Source organism: Crocodylus porosus, unplaced genomic scaffold (assembly GCF_001723895.1).
Source record: "Crocodylus porosus isolate Cpor-Errol unplaced genomic scaffold, CroPor_comp1, whole genome shotgun sequence".
NCBI classification, from domain to species: Eukaryota; Metazoa; Chordata; order Crocodylia; family Crocodylidae; genus Crocodylus; species Crocodylus porosus.
This window is the reverse complement of record NW_017728951.1, coordinates 13,183,696-13,200,862: the sequence shown is the minus strand read 5'-3', so window position 1 is coordinate 13,200,862 and position 17,167 is coordinate 13,183,696. Positions and strand designations below refer to the sequence as shown.

At 42.5% G+C, this 17,167-nt stretch overlaps 1 protein-coding gene across 4 annotated transcripts in view; it reads left to right on the top strand.

Moving 5' to 3' along the window:
• The window catches only part of GRK5 (G protein-coupled receptor kinase 5), a 246,041-nt gene that overhangs the window by 206,135 nt on the left and 22,739 nt on the right, over positions 1 to 17,167 (top strand). For 2 of the 4 annotated variants that reach the window (XM_019556061.1, XM_019556062.1), the window contains exons 5-9: positions 1,847 to 1,947; positions 6,080 to 6,172; positions 12,348 to 12,411; positions 13,007 to 13,147; positions 13,840 to 14,030. In XM_019556061.1, coding sequence (XP_019411606.1) covers positions 1,847 to 1,947; positions 6,080 to 6,172; positions 12,348 to 12,411; positions 13,007 to 13,147; positions 13,840 to 14,030 — 590 coding nt within the window. Of the gene's footprint in view, positions 1 to 1,724; positions 1,948 to 6,075; positions 6,173 to 12,347; positions 12,412 to 13,006; positions 13,148 to 13,839; positions 14,031 to 17,167 lie in introns of those variants that run through there. The other 2 variants (XM_019556063.1, XM_019556064.1) reach the window with 2 other exon arrangements.

The window sequence follows — 17,167 nt, the reverse complement described above, 5'->3', positions numbered from 1 at the left end:
AGCAAGTTGGTAAAATTTGACTTTAGCACCTACACACCTCAGTTTCCTGATCTTTTAAGTAGTTCTTGTATTGCAAACCTAGCTCAGCGTATCAAGGAGCCTCTTTCATTTATATGCGATGCGCTTGGAGCTCCTTTGATATACAAGGTAACAGGTTATTCAGTCCTCCTTTGTGCAGGGTATAAACAGTCATGTCATGTCAGTAATCCTCCTTTTAACACTTGGTTCTACTCAGGATCACTTCCCAGGCCTTGTCTCTTGTTCTCTGTGTTGGCAGGTGTTGGAAATAGTGTAAAGGCCATCTGCTTTAGGCTCAAGTGAAAATGTACCTTCTCCTGCTCTCCAGAGAGCTTGTGGTGGAGCTTGAGTTGTCCTGATGAGACTCTGTGGGATTTCCATCCAGCTAAGAAATGTCATCCGGACCTCTGGCGTGGCGTAGGAAATCTCCTACAAAGGGCAGAAGCATCCAGCGTATTCTATCGATTTTATTTAAATGCTAAATACTGAGCATGCACTGCTTAACTTGTGGAGGGAATCATGTAAACCATGGCCCTAATTAAAAACGCTTGAGCAGAGCCGAGTGCTCACTTCCACGTTGCAATCAGGGACATATTCACGTTGTAGCAGTAGAGAAAGATTTAATTCAGCTTCCACTAAACTGGAGATTCTCTCCTATTTACGCCTCTTCCCTTCTCTTCTCATCTTCCTCATTTTCTCAAACGCTACAATTTCCTACTATACTTGCCGGGATATCACCGATCAAGAGTGAGCTCCCCAGAACATCTGGTCAGCAATGAGTGATCAAGTGTTATGATCCTCCCACTCAGCACCATCTGGTGGTCATGGTCATGAATGAAGAACTGGCTTTTATGAAGTGCTAAATCGCTGGTAAATATATTGAGAGTTTGGCTGTGACACACACACACACACACACACAAAATTTTCACAGGATCCTAAGGGAATAAGATGTCAAAAAAATCCTATGGAATATATAAAGGAGTCCTAATAAGACCCATACACAAAATATAAAATGCCATTCATTTGTTATAACAATGGCTCTTTTTTTTTCCAGTGTTCAAGAGTGTGCCTAAAAACTAGGGCTTTACTATTAATTGGTCCAAAATTACCTGAATTTGGTTACTTGGCTGGGCACACGGTGAAAAGCTTCCCATTAGGGTGTTTGGAGAAGGCCTCTGGTGTGTTTTCTGCAATGACAGAAGGATTAGGAGAAATTTCTTACATGGTCGGATGGCAGAGTTCCTGTTTGAAATGATTATTTTAATGCTGATGGGCCGTTGTTTTGCTACCAGCTGTATATAAGGTGCCCACAGCTATGCACAGGCATCTTTTTGTATTATATAAATTGAAATACATCCTCTCTGTTCTTTGTGTTTGGTTCTTGCTAAAAATAAAAGTGGGGGAGTTTTCAGACAATGCAGTGAAGCATCAATGATGGGAAAACATGGGTAGAATTTGCTTTTGTTTTGAAGAATGCAAAATCAGCCTGTATGCAGTTCAGCATAGCAGATTTTTCATGGGCTTTGAAACGTGGTCTGTGAGCTGGTGGAAGTTGGCAAGCTGGGTGTTTTGCATATTCATGGAAATGAAGAAGAGGATGAAGGTACAGAAGAGCGTATGAAAGGTTATTGCATTAATACAAGGACCTAGCAGCGTGTGGGGGAATTCACGATGGTATCCTATTTGACTTGCAGCATGACTCGGGTCTCCTTTCCTCTGACAAAATTACTGGAGCTGATTTGGAACGATCAAGAGCATGACATGTGCTAGCAGGGAAGCATCTGCTTCTTATCACAAAGATAACGCGCCCTCTTTGTTCTCTCCATAGTCCCCAGTTTATGTCACGGAAGTCAGTCGAGATCTTGTCCAGCAGACGGAGGAAAAACTCGAAATCAGCCCCTGCAAAGAGCTTTTTTCTCACTGTACAAAGTAAGTATAACTTGACATCCAAAGATCACATGGCTACACGCAGCCAGCTTGTAAAAGAACGTGTCAGATAAGGAGAGGAATTTTAATTTGGAACTGCAGCTTGCATCTTCTTCAACTTATAGTCATAATCTTAGACAAGCGGTGAGATCATTCAGCTGTATAATATATAATAAATATTTCCATTCCATTATACACACTACACACAGGCACTTAGTGTTTCAGGTATTTGACAGAGTGTTCCAGCCAAGTAAATCAGCTATGGACTTCATGCCATGTGAAGAGAGCTACAATGATAATGTATCCAAAGAAAACATCTCTGTTTCAAAGTGAATAAAAATCAAGTGGCTATGCCTTCCATTTAGACAGAGGAATGTGCAAGCTTTGCTCTGCATGGCTCTTCCAGAAAATCTTCAACAGGAGGATGGAGCTTGAAAAAAAAAAAATCAGTCTGTCTATTGAGTTAAAATGTATGTGCATTATTTTATCCTTTTGTCTGTGAAAGGCTTATCAGTTTTGCAGAGGCGAGGCAATTGTGCTTTTGTGCCCTAGAGCTTCAGGTATGCAATTTGCATTTTTATACACTGACCCTAGTATGCTTCATGCCAGTAGATCATAAACCAACAAAAATATGAAAAGGAGGGATCATCTAGAATGGGCACTTGTGGTTTTTGGCCGAGCATGTTTTGTTTTCTCTGGATGAGTTAATGGGGATTTGTAAAATGCGCTCTGCTGTCATTCATTGTTTTGGCTTAGTTCTTTGACCTTTTCGGCTTTCAGTTATTCTTTGCATAGGGAGAAGATGCAGAATATTTCTGGTCCTCCCTTATAACAAAAACCAGTTTACTTGTGTTAGCGTTGTATCACACGGGTTATCTGGTATATTGTATCAGTCAAGTCCACCAGTCACAATGATGACAAAGGTGAAGCTGTGCTCGATGTAGGCAAGCGATGTCTGTCTTTCTTAAATCAGTTTCTCAGCTGACAGTTTACCATAAAATGTACTTTGTCACTGCCAGAGAGGAAAGGTAAAATGCAAAAAACTGGTGAAAGGCAGCCATTGTTCTTTAAAATACTCTTAATGAAGTACATGAAATAAGCTGCCTTTGGACACTCCTTCGTTGAGGTGCTATTTAGGGCTTGAAAACAGCCATTCCTTTCTATGAACTGAAACAGATGTTAGTGAAGTATGAATCAATAATATAAATGCTGATCATTTTACATGAACTGACGTGGGGTCAAAAGAAAGTTTTAAAAACCTGCTGTTGGTGTTTGGTAAATGTATTGAACTACGTTAATGTTGGAAGTATGCATACTCATGCCAGCACAATCTTGCCTGTCTTTATGAGCTGAAGCAAGGGTTTATTTCAGGTGCATTGCCACAGATAAGAGCCATCAGCAGGAGAAATGCATATGTCTGTATGTGTCTCCTTTGTTTTGTGTTTTACTGTTTCCTTGCAATTGATTTATTTTGTTGTATATTTGAGGGTCTGGAAATGGTTAGGGATTTTTTTGGTTTGTTTTTAACTAGTAACGAGACAATTAATACATTACCAGCAAATTGCCCATCATAAATCATGGGGAGGAGGGAAGGGGGGGGGCTGGGATGGAGCACCACCATCCAGCATGACATAGGGGCGCTGCCACCAGCAATGCGCCCCCTTCCCCTTCCTGTTCCCATTCCCCCCGTCTCTTCCCTGCCATTTCCCCCTCCCTGCCAGTTGGTGTTTTTGGGAGGAGGGCAGCGCAGTTCAGCAGCTCCCTTTCCTCCCCCCTGCCCATAATGCCCCAGGCCCTCACCGCCAGTCGACACACCCACTCAGTGGTGCATCCACAGTTGGTCCAGAGCATTATGGACAGACAGACAGACAAAGGCTTTTATTGTATTAGAATACTTAAATCTGTTTAGATAAAATACATCCTGTCATTCAGAGAGATTTCTCATAACCCGCATGACCAACAAATAGGAGCTTGAATAAAAATCTGTGAAATATAAACTGTTCATTCATGATTGCCAGGTCAAAAGCAATTAGCAAAATATTTTAACAACAAATTCAAGAAATTTATGAAGAACCCAGGTATAGATGAAGAAAAGCAAAATTCAAGAGATGGTTATTTCCTTTGCGACCTAGAGTCATATCAGCAAATAAATATAGCTATAAAATGAGCATGCTGATATGATTCGAGAACTTATATGGACACATTGCCTATTCATTTGCAAGGAAGAATAGCTCCTCTTAGAAAAATTCTATGGATAGAGGGGTTTTTTTTAAGGAAGTGTCCTTATAAGTAGGAATCTGCCTAAATTGGGGTGAGGCAAAGTGTTTTTCATGGCGTGCAGAGCCACTTACGCAGGCGTTTAGCGGAGCCCACGCACCTCACTGCTGATTGGCTGAGAAGCCCTGTCCCTTTTCACTGATTGGCAGAGATCTGTGCTTTCTGCAGCCCCTCCCCTCACCACTGATTGGTGGAGAGACCCCAGCAGGAGAGGAGGAACAACAGGAGGCAGCTGCCATCTTGGCTGCTCCCTTTCCTGCCACTCCACCAGCCAGTGCCTTCCCCCTCCCCATCTCCCTCGTGCAGCAGGCTGTGAAGCCAGGCAGCGGCTGCTGTGAGGACCATTGGCTCCCACTTGGGAGCCAGCATTTTATTTTTAGTAAATTTTATTTTTTTTCAGGCAGTCTCGGCAAGCACCATTTTGGCGGTGATTGCGGAAACTACCGTTTTTTGCAGGTTCCATGAAAATCAGGAAAATGCAATTTAAGTAGGTCCCTGCTTGTAAGTTCCATATAAGACCAGCATCCTGGCTAGAAAGGGAATCGTACAAGACTTGTGCAAGATTCCCATTGCTTACATGGCCCTTTTCTGGATGTCGTTTTCTGTCCCTGAAGTGCCCTTCCAAATTCTACATGGATAGAAAAATGCAGTAGGTTCCCCTTTAAATGAAAACTGTGTCACTGGTTGGTCCTTAGGAAAAATTAGGTTCAGCGAACTCACCAATCCAGAGCCTGTGCTATCACAGAGTCCTGATGGACTATTTTAAGTCAGTTCGTGATTGGATGCCTTCCTTTTTTGTTAAGTCCCTGTGACCAGGAAGCTGGAGAGAGGGTGGTATGAGACTCTCATGCCCCACGTTGGGTCTCTCCCAGTATAAACTGAGCTCTGTCCCTTGATGGCACTGCCAGGTGAGTCATTGGCACTAGTCAGCCATGCAGGGACCTGGGATAGTAGGTTAGCAGCCAGTTCTGTAGCACAGACCCTTCGCATCAGTGCAACACCAGCCAGTACCATCTTATTTCTCTAAGCTGTGACCTATGGGCCTGGTTCATAAGATTTATCTCTGCCTCTGGCTGTCCGTTCTGCTTGCCATGCAATAGATCTCTGCCACATTTTCACAAGGGCTTTCTACCAAATCTTTGCATCAACTAATTGACCACCCAAGTTTTCGTCTGGTGCAGACCCAAATCCACAGCCTGCCCTCTTACTTTCTTCCTTTGTTTCATGCCACTAGCAACAGGGCAGGGTCATTGGACTTAATCACAGTAATTACTTTTCCCCAAAAGCATGCATTGTGGCTGATGCTTTCGCTTTAAATAACAGCAGCTGTGATGGTCACTTACTCACTGAGATGTGCTCAAGCCAGAAAGTTTGGATCTAGATCTAAAGATTCCCAAGAGTTCAGAAAGTTCAGCCTCAGAGGGAGTCGGTTTGGGCTGATCTCAACTGACCAACAGTTCCTGAGACTTGGGGCCTTATCCAAAGTCCGCTGACATCAGTGTAAGACTTTTTAGTGACTTCAGTAGGCTTTGAATCAGGACGTACGTGTCCAGGGCACACGACTTTACTTTGTACTTTGTTTATTATATTGGTGGCTGTTGGTGGAAAAATTTCAAAACCACGGCATTGTAAAACGAAACTTGTACAATGCCACCCTCGGTGAGATGCACAATACCTAGCACTTTGTTCCAATTTAGCGCATAGTAGTTCAAGTCATGTACAAAGTAAGGTAGACATAAATGGAGCAGCCTCACTTCAGAACAGGGTTGTAATTCTTTTTGTTATTGTTTGTTTGCTTTTTCTTTTGCTTCAAGTTCAGGATTATAAAATGCTTATATATCTTTTTCATCTGAGACAGATCTGTCCTTGACTACCTAAGTGGGGAGCCATTTCAAGAATATCTAGACAGCATGTACTTTGATAGGTTTCTCCAGTGGAAGTGGTTGGAAAGGTAAGAATTGCTGGTTTGTTTTTTGTTTTTCCCACTATTTTCATTTGCCTTGCAAAACATGCAAATGCTAGGTCCCAATGAGCCCTTAAGTGCGTGACATGTTGTTCCCATGGTTTTAATCAAAAACAGAACAGGGGACTTTCTTAAGGTTCACAGTCTTACAATGTAAAGTTAAACAGGTGAGGAGTGGGTTCCAGGGAAATGACATGAATCATGCCAACGCTGTCTGGATCTCTCGTTCCAATCGCACAAGCTTTTCCCCACTTCCCTCTTTCTCTCCAAGCAACAGCTCTTGCCTTTATGTGGCCCTCTGTTCCCTTTTACAAAGATCTGTAGCATCCGACTTCCTGCTCCCATAGGCTGGACTTCAAGATCCCCACTCCAGTCATAAAGACTTTCCTCAGTCTTAGTGTTTGACCATAGGTGCCCATTGCTTGGAGGGCCAAAAAGCAGATTGAGACTTTGTCCTGCAGAATGAACCTGGAAAAAAAAATGACACTTGCCTTCACACTAGATTCCAGCAGGCAAATAGCTGAGTCCCCAGCCTCAAAGCGATTGGTGCATGTGCTCAGAAATAATCTCCTCCCTTCCTTCCACTCTCCTCAGCCACAGGCCACAGAGAGCACCTTGTTCAGTTGCTGTATAGACCATGGCTTGTGCACCACGGACCCATGGAAAGAAATGGACTTTAAATTAATGGGAACTAGAAATCCAGATCCCCCCAGGGGGGTTGGAAAATCCTTGTGCATATTTTTATTGTATTCCCTGTCACAACGTTTTTTCTATGTTGCAGAGACTGCTCTGTCCCAGTGAAATCCTACAGGGAGCAAAAGGGCAGCCATCTTTTTAATACAAACTAAAACCTTAACTGAATACTCTTCCAGCATAGCAGCTGGCAGTAACTGGAGACAAACCTAACATAGAAGAGCCAGACCTACTGGCAAAGATGCACATACACATACACACCACTCAGTACATACCACCTTTTCCTTTTAGATAATGTAGTCACTTAAGTCTGGTCTTAGATGACCCAGTTCAGGGGTTGGAGTCACCCCACTGGAAATACAAGCAGGCTGTTTCAGCTCTTCTTGAGTTGCTTCCGAAGCTGGAGGATTTAATGGGTCTACAACAGCAGCTGATGGACTCGAAAGACCTGGTCCTGCTGGCACTGTGAGGCCTTTGGATCTGCAGGTAGTATATCATCTGAATGCAGCTTCACATCTAGTCAGCATGTCTGCAAAGTGTCTTGTTATCTGGAGTCTTGGCTTTGTATGATGCTGGTCCTGTAGTTTCACGGACACCTTGTTGTACAAGATGATTAATCTTTGCATCAGTCTGGATGGAGGGTGAATGCAACACAGTAAGGCTTCTTTCAAATCAGTGCCACAGCCAGATCCAACATAAATTAAACAGGTGGGCCTTTGTACACATCTAGCCCTGCTTCAAAACCTTTGCTGAATTCCTTTAGAACATCTTGAATGGTGTCTGTCACATTGCTGTGTGCTCTTGTTAGCTTAATGCCCAGTGACTGAAACCATTCTTCACTTAGCAAGTTTGCTCACTGTCTTTTGGCACTTACAAGGTGGAGCACCCCTTGACCCTTCCTATAGCAGACACTGATACAGCGTTCTCCTTCTCAGTCAACTGTTTATTGTAGTTGACAAGTCCTGCTTTGCACAGAATAATAGCAGACGATTTTAAGGCCATCGCAATTCGTATGTCTCTTCTGAAAGGGAAGCAAACTCTGATCCTGCATCTACCTCCATGACATGGAAAACCTTGGAGCATCATTGTTGTGTAGGTCTTCTTTTGTAGGAACAGTGTTTCCACATTCTTGACAAACCCAAATGCACAAACATCAGTGAGCATTCCACCGCCTGAAACGCTGTTCAGACCAGCACCAGTATTTGTGGCAGCTGAAGGTGTACCCTTCTTTGACCTCTTTTCAGATGGCTTGAACTTCCAACGACTAACATGTTCTGTGTGACCCTTGCTCTTGCAATGATGGCACTTGGACTCATGGAAACAGCATGCATCACATGTGGCTCCTACCACAGCTATAACAGCCTTCTAGGGACAATGAATTTTTTTGGTCAGTGATGGTGAGATTTCTTTGGAGGATTCCCTTTGGGTTGCATTTGATGAGTCTCAGTCGCATGTTCGTGGATGGTGCTTGGATCCCCTTTAAATGGTGAGATCCAGGCTTGTGAGCAAGTGCTTCCTCTTGAGAACTGGCAAACGTTGAGTTTTGCTTTGCAAGGAATCTGTGTTCTAGTGTTTCATCTGAAACCCCAAACAGAAGTTCATCCCTCTGTAGAGACTCAACTTGTACCAAAATTACAGTTTTCGGACAGACAACACAGGTCAGCTTGTATGCTGCACTCCCTTCGCCCGGCAGCTGATTACACTGGTTGAAGTGGAATTCATTCAGTGGGGTTGAGGCAAAGTGGTTTTTTAGTAGTGGGGATTTTGGCTAGGGACACAAGTGAGCAAATGATATCAAAAGCCTGTGAGCCAAAAACGGTCAGTAGCACTGCACATTTCTGGTTAGCCTCAGTCATCTGATTGGCTTCTATGGTGAATAAGAAGATGAGCCAATTGGCACAGGAGTCCCACCTTAATGCTCTGGCCACATCAAATTCCTCAATGTGGCTTAAGGCTGTCATGTTGGAGAAGATCTGCACAGAAGGCAAAAGAGGTGGTACAGTCACACACCTGGCAATCTTCAAAAAGTGTCTCGATGCTCATCTTTCTGGGATCATCTGACCCCAGCGGTCTTTCCTGCCCAAGTGGAGGGGGGCTAGACCCAATGATCTGTAAGGCCCCTTCTAGCCCCTAACAACTATGAAACATGTGATGCCATGGGAAGGAACCCCTGGTCTGGGCTCCTTGGGATGTGTGAGGCCCCTTCTGTCTTGTAGCGGCTGGCACTTACAGTTTAGGATGCACCTGTAGCAACTTTCCTGTTCAGTGGGATCCCATCCTCATCACCAGATTTCACTTATTCCAGGGTTTCCCTGTCCTGGTGAGATCAGACACAGGGCAACTATCTTTATGGTATGAACAAAAGGCTTAACTAAATGTATTTGCAATGCTAAATTGAAGGCATGCTTCAAGTCTCCTGTTTCGACATTTGCAAACAGTGTGCATAAGTGAGACTGAACCAGCATGGGCTGGATGCTACTGACTGGGAAAGTAGATTCCCATTTTATTATTTACCCCAAGATGCTGGAGGCTAGCATGCCGTAGCAATTAATTTCTAGTATAATGCTCTGTATTTTGAACTTTCTTCCTACTTGGGTCACTCTTTACTGCTGATAATCAAGTCAGGTCTAAGAGGCCTTCTTTTTGAAGGATCCTTTATTAACTGAAAACATGGGGAAATGTAGCATGTGTCCTAGCACCAGGTTTATTGCATATGCGCTTCCGGGCATACTCCATTTTCAGGAATCCTTTAAAGGCTTTCACCGGCACTCTCCTTGTTGGTGTGTGCCACCGCAGTTTGGAGTTGTTTCCACACTTCACAACTGAATTACAAAAGAAGATTAAGGGCCAAATTCCCAACTACTGTGAACCAACATAACCTTATTGAAGTCCATAGAGTCTGCCACTTTTATCCAGCTGAAAAGCTAGCTCTTCAAACTGAAAACAATCAACTTCAGGTGCCTGATCATCAGCCATTTTGTGTCAGTGCAGGCCATATCCCATGAAACCTATACACGGTCCATCCACCATGTCCTGTTTTGTTTAGCTCTGTTTGCTGTAGCCTACTTGCATTGAACAGAATCAGATGTTTCCTAGCGTTTTTACTCATTTCCCATTTATTTGCGCATCGAAACTTGAGAATTTTCTCCAGTGCAATGGAGATTTTTTTTTTTATTAACCCTAAAAATAAACTTGGCAAGCCATCAGATGAGCCTACTCAATTTAGAAAACTAAAATGCTGTTTCCAGGATTAGCAAAAAAATAACTTTACTATCATGGAATGATTAACAGCTCTTTCTGACAGCTAGTTGGCTGCAGCAGAACAGTCAAACAGTCAAATTATTTCAGGGACACTCAAGTCTATATCTATCACTGTTAATTGTTGCTTTTAATCCTACCACTGTTCATAAGGTCGTCTTAGAAGCTAGAAGCTCCTCCTGCTTCATCCTTTTGCATTTGATTGATCTGGTTTCTTTTCCCACAGTGCTTTAATGGAGCACACATGAACATGGTTCACTTCAATATTTATTTCTTTTATTGTCATCAACCTCCTCATCCATGTTGTTCGCATAGCTGTGTTACTGCACTCCCTCTTCTGGCACGCTGGCTTCCCTGCAGTAACGTCATCCTGAATGTCAGTCTCTAGAAGCTCCTAATGTAATTGCATTTAGTATAAGAGTAGTAATTAAAAAAAAAAAGAAAGTTTTACAATGAGGAGAACACTCTCCATTGGATTATACAAATGTATGGGTAGTAAAGATTGTACGTGTTCAATTTAGGGTTGGAGTCCTGGTGCTACACCTGACTCTTATATGCAAGGTCTGTAACATCAAATAGTGGTAATGGGCTCAGTAGAAATTATTCTAAAATAGTGTTAACAACTAGCCTGAACCAGTCTAGAGGCCTTCTTGACAATTATAAGAGGCTCGATTGTGTTGAGGAAAAAGGAGAACGGCTGCTCGGCTCATTCTTCCTTCCCTATCCCTTCCTTCTTTTGATCAGCAAACCCTCCCGCTTGGGGATCGAGAGGAAGTTCTCAGAAAGTTTGGCACAAAGGAGGTGCACTCCCTCCCCAGATGTCCTGCCGGTACAGTGCAAACACATGCCCGAAGAGGCAAGGCATTCTGAAGCGCAGCAGAGGGGTGGGGGGAATTGCCCTGTGCAGCAAGTTTCTTAGTGATTAAAGCTCTAGTAATTTTAGCAAAAATTGTAGCTTTTTTTTTTTAGTGGTTAGTTCATTCAGCAAAACAATCCGTTCTAGTTCGGCCCAAAGTTGCAGTAACGACTGAATAGCTTTGGCTGAAGATTGTATAGTTAGAGTCAGAAAATGATTTAAGAATTTCTGCCCCACTTCCCCCTTTCAACCAATATCTCAGTAACTGGGGCACTTGCCCAGGGTGCGTATGACCTATGTTCACTTTCCTCCTCTCCTAGAGGGTTTTGAACCCACCACCTCCCTTAACCACCAGACTCTAGAGTAGTCTGGGGACTGCTTCCCAAAATATCTTCTGTTGGAGCTGTTCCTGTATGTGGAACAGCTAAATAACCTAAATATTCAGTCTCATCAGGATGGAGCCTAGGGATCCCACATCCCAGGTGAGTGCCCTAACCAACAGGCTTTGCAGTCATTTTCAGACTGGCTATGGCTTAGTGAATATTAAGGTATTCCATGCAGAATGAAACCTCCTCAGCAGCTGAAGTTACAGGTTACTTACTGTGAGGTAACCTAAAGCCCAGTGAGCTGGGAAATGCAAGTTCAAGTGCCCAGATTTGACTCTGGGTCTCCCATTTGCTGCAGGTGTGCCCTGATCGCAGGCATGCCCTCTTGCGCCTGGCCAGCTCCATGAAAGGTGCCAAACTTCTAGCCCTTTGTTTCCTTGCTTAGCCGTTTCCAACTTTTGCTTGGATTCAGACCAAAACGTTTTGTTTAGGGTCAAGAAAAAATGAAAAAAATATGTTAGGATCTAACTGATTTTTTTTTTAATCTTGTTTCAGAGGCCAAACTAAAAATATCCATATATTCACGCAGCATTACCTTTAATAGATGCATGTCTCATCATCAGATGATCCAGTACATGAATGTGTCTTTTCAAACTCCTTTAACTCCTCTGATCTTTAAAAAAAAAAAAAAAAAAAAAACCGACAGAGGGTATCATGAAGACTCAGGAACCCCTTTAGCCTTAAGACTGTATCCAAAATTATACTGCACAGTGATGACTCATTAATGTGTTGTATTTTATTACAGCTTAGTATGCTGAGATTGAAAAGTTCAAGCCATATATAGTATTGGAATAATGTGATTACCTAATTATATATTATATTATATAATGTGATTTTCCCCATATAATGTAATTATATGATATTTATCTATTTTGTCCTTTCAGAAGTTTGAGCTGAGACAAATACGTCTTAGAAAGTGCATTAAGAGTAGAGTATCTTCTTTTATTCCTTTCTTATTTCTTTCTTTCAGGCAGCCAGTAACGAAAAACACATTTAGACAGTACAGAGTACTAGGAAAAGGTGGTTTTGGGGAGGTGAGTAATTCTGAAAGCTTCTGTTATGAATGTTTTTCACCTGGTAGGACTTCAGGTTAAAAGAAAGGGTGGGGAGTTGTTTTTCTAGTGGTTTCTTTCTTTCTTTTCTTGATGAGAAGCAGACTTTAACCACTTAATTGCTAAGAGCTTCTGTTAACGTTTCATGAGAATTATTACCCTTAATGGTCACTTCCAGGAAATGCTTTTGTGTTGGCAGTTACATTTGTGTGTGAATTAAGCTTCCTTTATTATCTGCATTTCAATAACACCAGAGGCCTCCATCTATGTTGGGGTGCAATAACATGTCTGCCCTGCAGTGTTTATAAGCTGAACCAAAGGCAACGTAGGAAACAGGCACAGAAAATTGAAGTCCTCATACCAAATTTATGCAACCGTTCTGGAGATGGAGCCCCACGTTTCAGCTTTCTAGCCCTGTCTTCCACATACACAGCTTCACGTGCCATTAAAAAGAACTTTAAAAAGCCAAGGAGACACCCCAAAAACAAGCAGGGCCGTGAGGTGTTAAGTTTTGTGGACACAGAGTCTTTCCTTTAAGTTACCCAAGTAATTGTTTTCCCCTTTCCTTCCTGTTTAGGTGTGCGCTTGCCAAGTCCGGGCAACAGGGAAAATGTATGCCTGCAAGAGATTAGAGAAGAAGAGAATAAAGAAGAGGAAAGGCGAATCCATGGCACTAAATGAAAAGCAGATTTTAGAAAAAGTCAATAGTCAGTTTGTAGTAAGTATTACACTTGCCCTGGTCCTTGCTTGGAGGAAACTCTCTGAGCACAGATTTTATTGACATTTTTGCCTCTACTTCAGAGTATATAAAGTAGTAGAAGAAACTAGGTCACTGTTCAGTCCCTCAGCAGTCAGTTTGCCTGATTTCCCCTTTGTGCTCATGTGACTGTGCTGCGCCTGTTCTTCGATAGTAGTAATAATAAAAATAATAATCATAAAAAATTCAGTCGGCCTTTTAGCATGATTTACTGCAGCTGATGTGACATTTGGATATTATGTTCAGCTGTCAACAAGGGAGCAAAACTTGGCTGACCAGTGGGATAGTAAGTGCAGTTGGAGAAGTGAATCCATTGATTTAAAATTACTCTTAATCTGGAAAGGTATGCTTAGAATAGATGTGATTTATCTGACATATAAAAAGCTCTAGGCAGTTGAACACTAAATTTGTCATCTTCTCATAAGCATAGCTGGAGTCAATAAATTACTCTATAATATTCTAATTTCCAATGTTTAATTGATTCTGTAAAAATAACCATTGTGCTGTAATAAGGCTTTTATTGTCTGTTCCCTTGGCTTTTGCTGCTGTACACTGATCCGTCAAATTATTTTCATTTTAATATCAAAGTTAGTGATGGATTCATTGCATCTTATGACCAAACTGCTGGAACTTTATTACAAATTTTCTTTTAGGTCAATTTAGCCTATGCCTACGAAACAAAAGATGCACTGTGTTTAGTTCTGACCATAATGAATGGGGGTGACTTGAAGTTCCACATCTACAACATGGGAAACCCAGGCTTTGAAGAGGAAAGAGCTCTGTTTTATGCGGCGGAGATTCTCTGTGGCTTGGAAGATCTACACAGAGAAAATACTGTATACAGGTAAGGGTCCCCCAGGGTCTTAGAGTATTTTTTCCAAGTAGAAAAAGAAATTGTGGGCATCCTTCCCAACTGCTCATTTTAATGCAGTGCAGTCTGTGTTTCGTATTGCTCAGAGCCTTGAATTAATACAGTAAGACTCAATAATAATAGAAGGAAGCAACAGCATTAGTGACTGCATCCTGTCTAAACCATATAGAACTAACAGAAGCTCCCTAAATCCTGTCTCAGCTTCCACCGGCCATGTGTCAAATCTAGACAGAGTCTTTATAAGATATTTCTTTAGGAGCTATTTCCTGGTTAATAATATGCAGAGATCTTTCTAAAGTATTGTACGTTTATTTTAATTAGCTAGATTAGATTGTGGCCATAATGTGCTAGACAGTTCACAGATAAAAGGGAGACAAAGTCCCTATCCCAAGGAGGGAACAAATTAGAGAACAAAGACAAGGGATGGGGGAACAGGATACAACATACAAGCAAAGTGATCAGGGTGATTATAGGCCTGTGGGTTGTTAATTACATGGTTGCTGGTTGTTGATGTTGCATTTGAAGTTAAATATACAGGGCCTAATTCTCTTATGTGCTAGGGCGCAACTCAATAGTAGCTGTAGTAAAGCGGAAGGTATTACCCCTCTTCCTTCCAGCAAGGAAACCAAATACGCTCTTTCCTTCAGAGACAGGTGTAAAATGGGCATGAGAGCAGAATCGGGGTGTTAAATTACCTTTTCTTCACACTTTGTTTAAAGCAGCACAGGGAGTCTGCACAATTGGCTGCAACAGGAAATGTTTTCAGCCCAGCAGCAAATTCCCTCCCCCAGCCAGTACTTCCCTCTTCTGTCACTAAAAATGATGCATTGGGAAAGCTGGTTTGTTTCTTATTCACGTCCTTTCTCCTAGTCCCCCCACCCGTGCCTTGCTGCTGCTCGAGCAACAATGCTGTCGCCAGCAAATGAGCGGTTGAGGCTAAGCAAGTCTAAGAAGACAACACGCTACATGGCATAAGTTCTTCCAGTCAGTAAGGGATCCGTCCCTGCTTCTCCCAGCAGAATGATTCTCAACTAGGGTGGTGCCATGGCATGCCACGAGACCTTTTTAAAGGTGTTGTGGGGTGCTACATAATATTAGTAGTTAGGCATGCAAAAACCTATGCATGATTCACAAGATACACTGAGAGATTTCAAATGGGAAACCAGAGTGTTCAAAAATATTCTGATTTGTTGTGGTCTTTCTGAGTTCTTGGAACTGACAAAAATATTCTGTTATTATTCTGGATTGAAAAATTAGCAAAAATTACGAGTTGGCGTTTTCTGACGGGTACCCTGAGTCTAGCAAGGGCAGCTTGAAGATAAAAAAAAGTTTGAGGAATATAGGATATTTGAAAGAAAGGACACTATTCTGTTCTCCAGCACTGTCATGCAAGTGTGGTGCTGTATAGACTGTGACACATCCTTGACCTCTGTGGGTGGTTTCCAGATGAATGGGAGCAATGACTGCAGCCAGCAAGCATAATATGACCCCAAGTCTGTAAAATCTGGCATGAAGTCCCTGGTAGGGACCTCCCATGTGTCTCCACAAGGATCCATACTCACTGGAATCCTATTTTGTACAGTACAGGTGTCAGACCTATGGCCTGTGGGCTAGATCCAGCCTACAGCTATATCATCTAGCCCCCAGCTAGCCCTGGGTCTTGAGGGGACCCACACGTCACATGCACTGCACATGGCATGAGCTCCAGGACCTGCACAGCACATGGCATCCATGCAGGGCCAGTCTGGAAACTCACTTGTTTGCCACATGCAGTGCCTGTGGAGCCTGCTCCATCCTGTCTGGGGTGGGCACCACATGCAGTGAGTGCCTGGACCTGCAGGAGCCGGCACTGGAGCTATGATGTGGGGGTCGTGATAGACCCACATGAGTTTGACACCCCCATTGAAGAACATATGGAGAAGAGGAGCAGGACAGAGAATTTTTCTGAAGCCTCTGCCTCCACATTAGCTTATCACTTCTTTATGCCAGGACAGCATGTGCAAGTGCATGGGCAATGGGCCTTTGCAGGGTCAATTAAAGGTTATCAGGCTGGGTCTAGTTTTCATGGCTTCTATGTCATGGATACCAAGAAATAATTTTTAATGGATCCCTACTATACTGGTAATTTACAATTATATTAAATGCTTTTCTTTGTAAACCTGGCTTGTGAATTTATTATCATTGGCATCTGGTATTGAAGAGGAACTGGTATTGATATGACTACATCTGGGGGAACATGATGTGCGAGGAAAAAAAAAGTTTTGAAGCCACAATTTACATCATTCAGGTGGCCATGTGCATTATGCAATTCCTAGTTTAATCTTTGTAGCCAGGAGAAAGCTATAATGAATGCAGTATTTGTTGTACTGTTATATCAGGTAGGCTGTGATCTTGCTTACTCTCGCAAGGAATGAGATCTGAGACTATTTGGAAAAGGAGATCATTAGGAAGAACATGGGTGCTGCAGGGTGCATCATGGATAATGTCATTCTAGTCATCAGTGACCCAGGAGATTTTGCTAAAGCACATAGAGGAACTGGTTGCCTATTTCATATTGAAAACCAGTAGGAGCTCTATGCATAACTTCTCTTTGTGTCTGAAAAATCTTCTTTCCAGTGTCCAGCATGACCTTAGGCAGTGTCATGCTATTTTTTGATTGAAATGTCCGTGTAAAATCCACTTTACTCGATAAGATCTAGTGTCACTTTTGTAAGTGCCCCAGCCAAATTCTCCTGTATTCTGGGCATTGAAATTGGCCTGTTGCTTTGAATGGAAATGTAATTTGGCTTTCTAAAGAGCTGCTTTGTGTCACCAGTATAATAGCTGCTGCTTTGTACCCCAAACAGTACCTATATTTCGGTGATAAGTAATATTACATCCTTGTATGTGCCCTTCTCTAGTAATACTATGAGAGGATCAGTGAAGTTCTGTGGTGTGTAATCCTGGGAAGAGCACCGGGGCTGCTGGGAGATCTTATATAGATCTATATAACACAATATAATACCTAAAATGCTGCAGCTTAAGTTGAGTGACTATAACAAAACACTCATGCCACAAACTGCATTTCTTTTTCTGTGTGCAGGATGTTTGTGCGTATATTAAAGACTTTC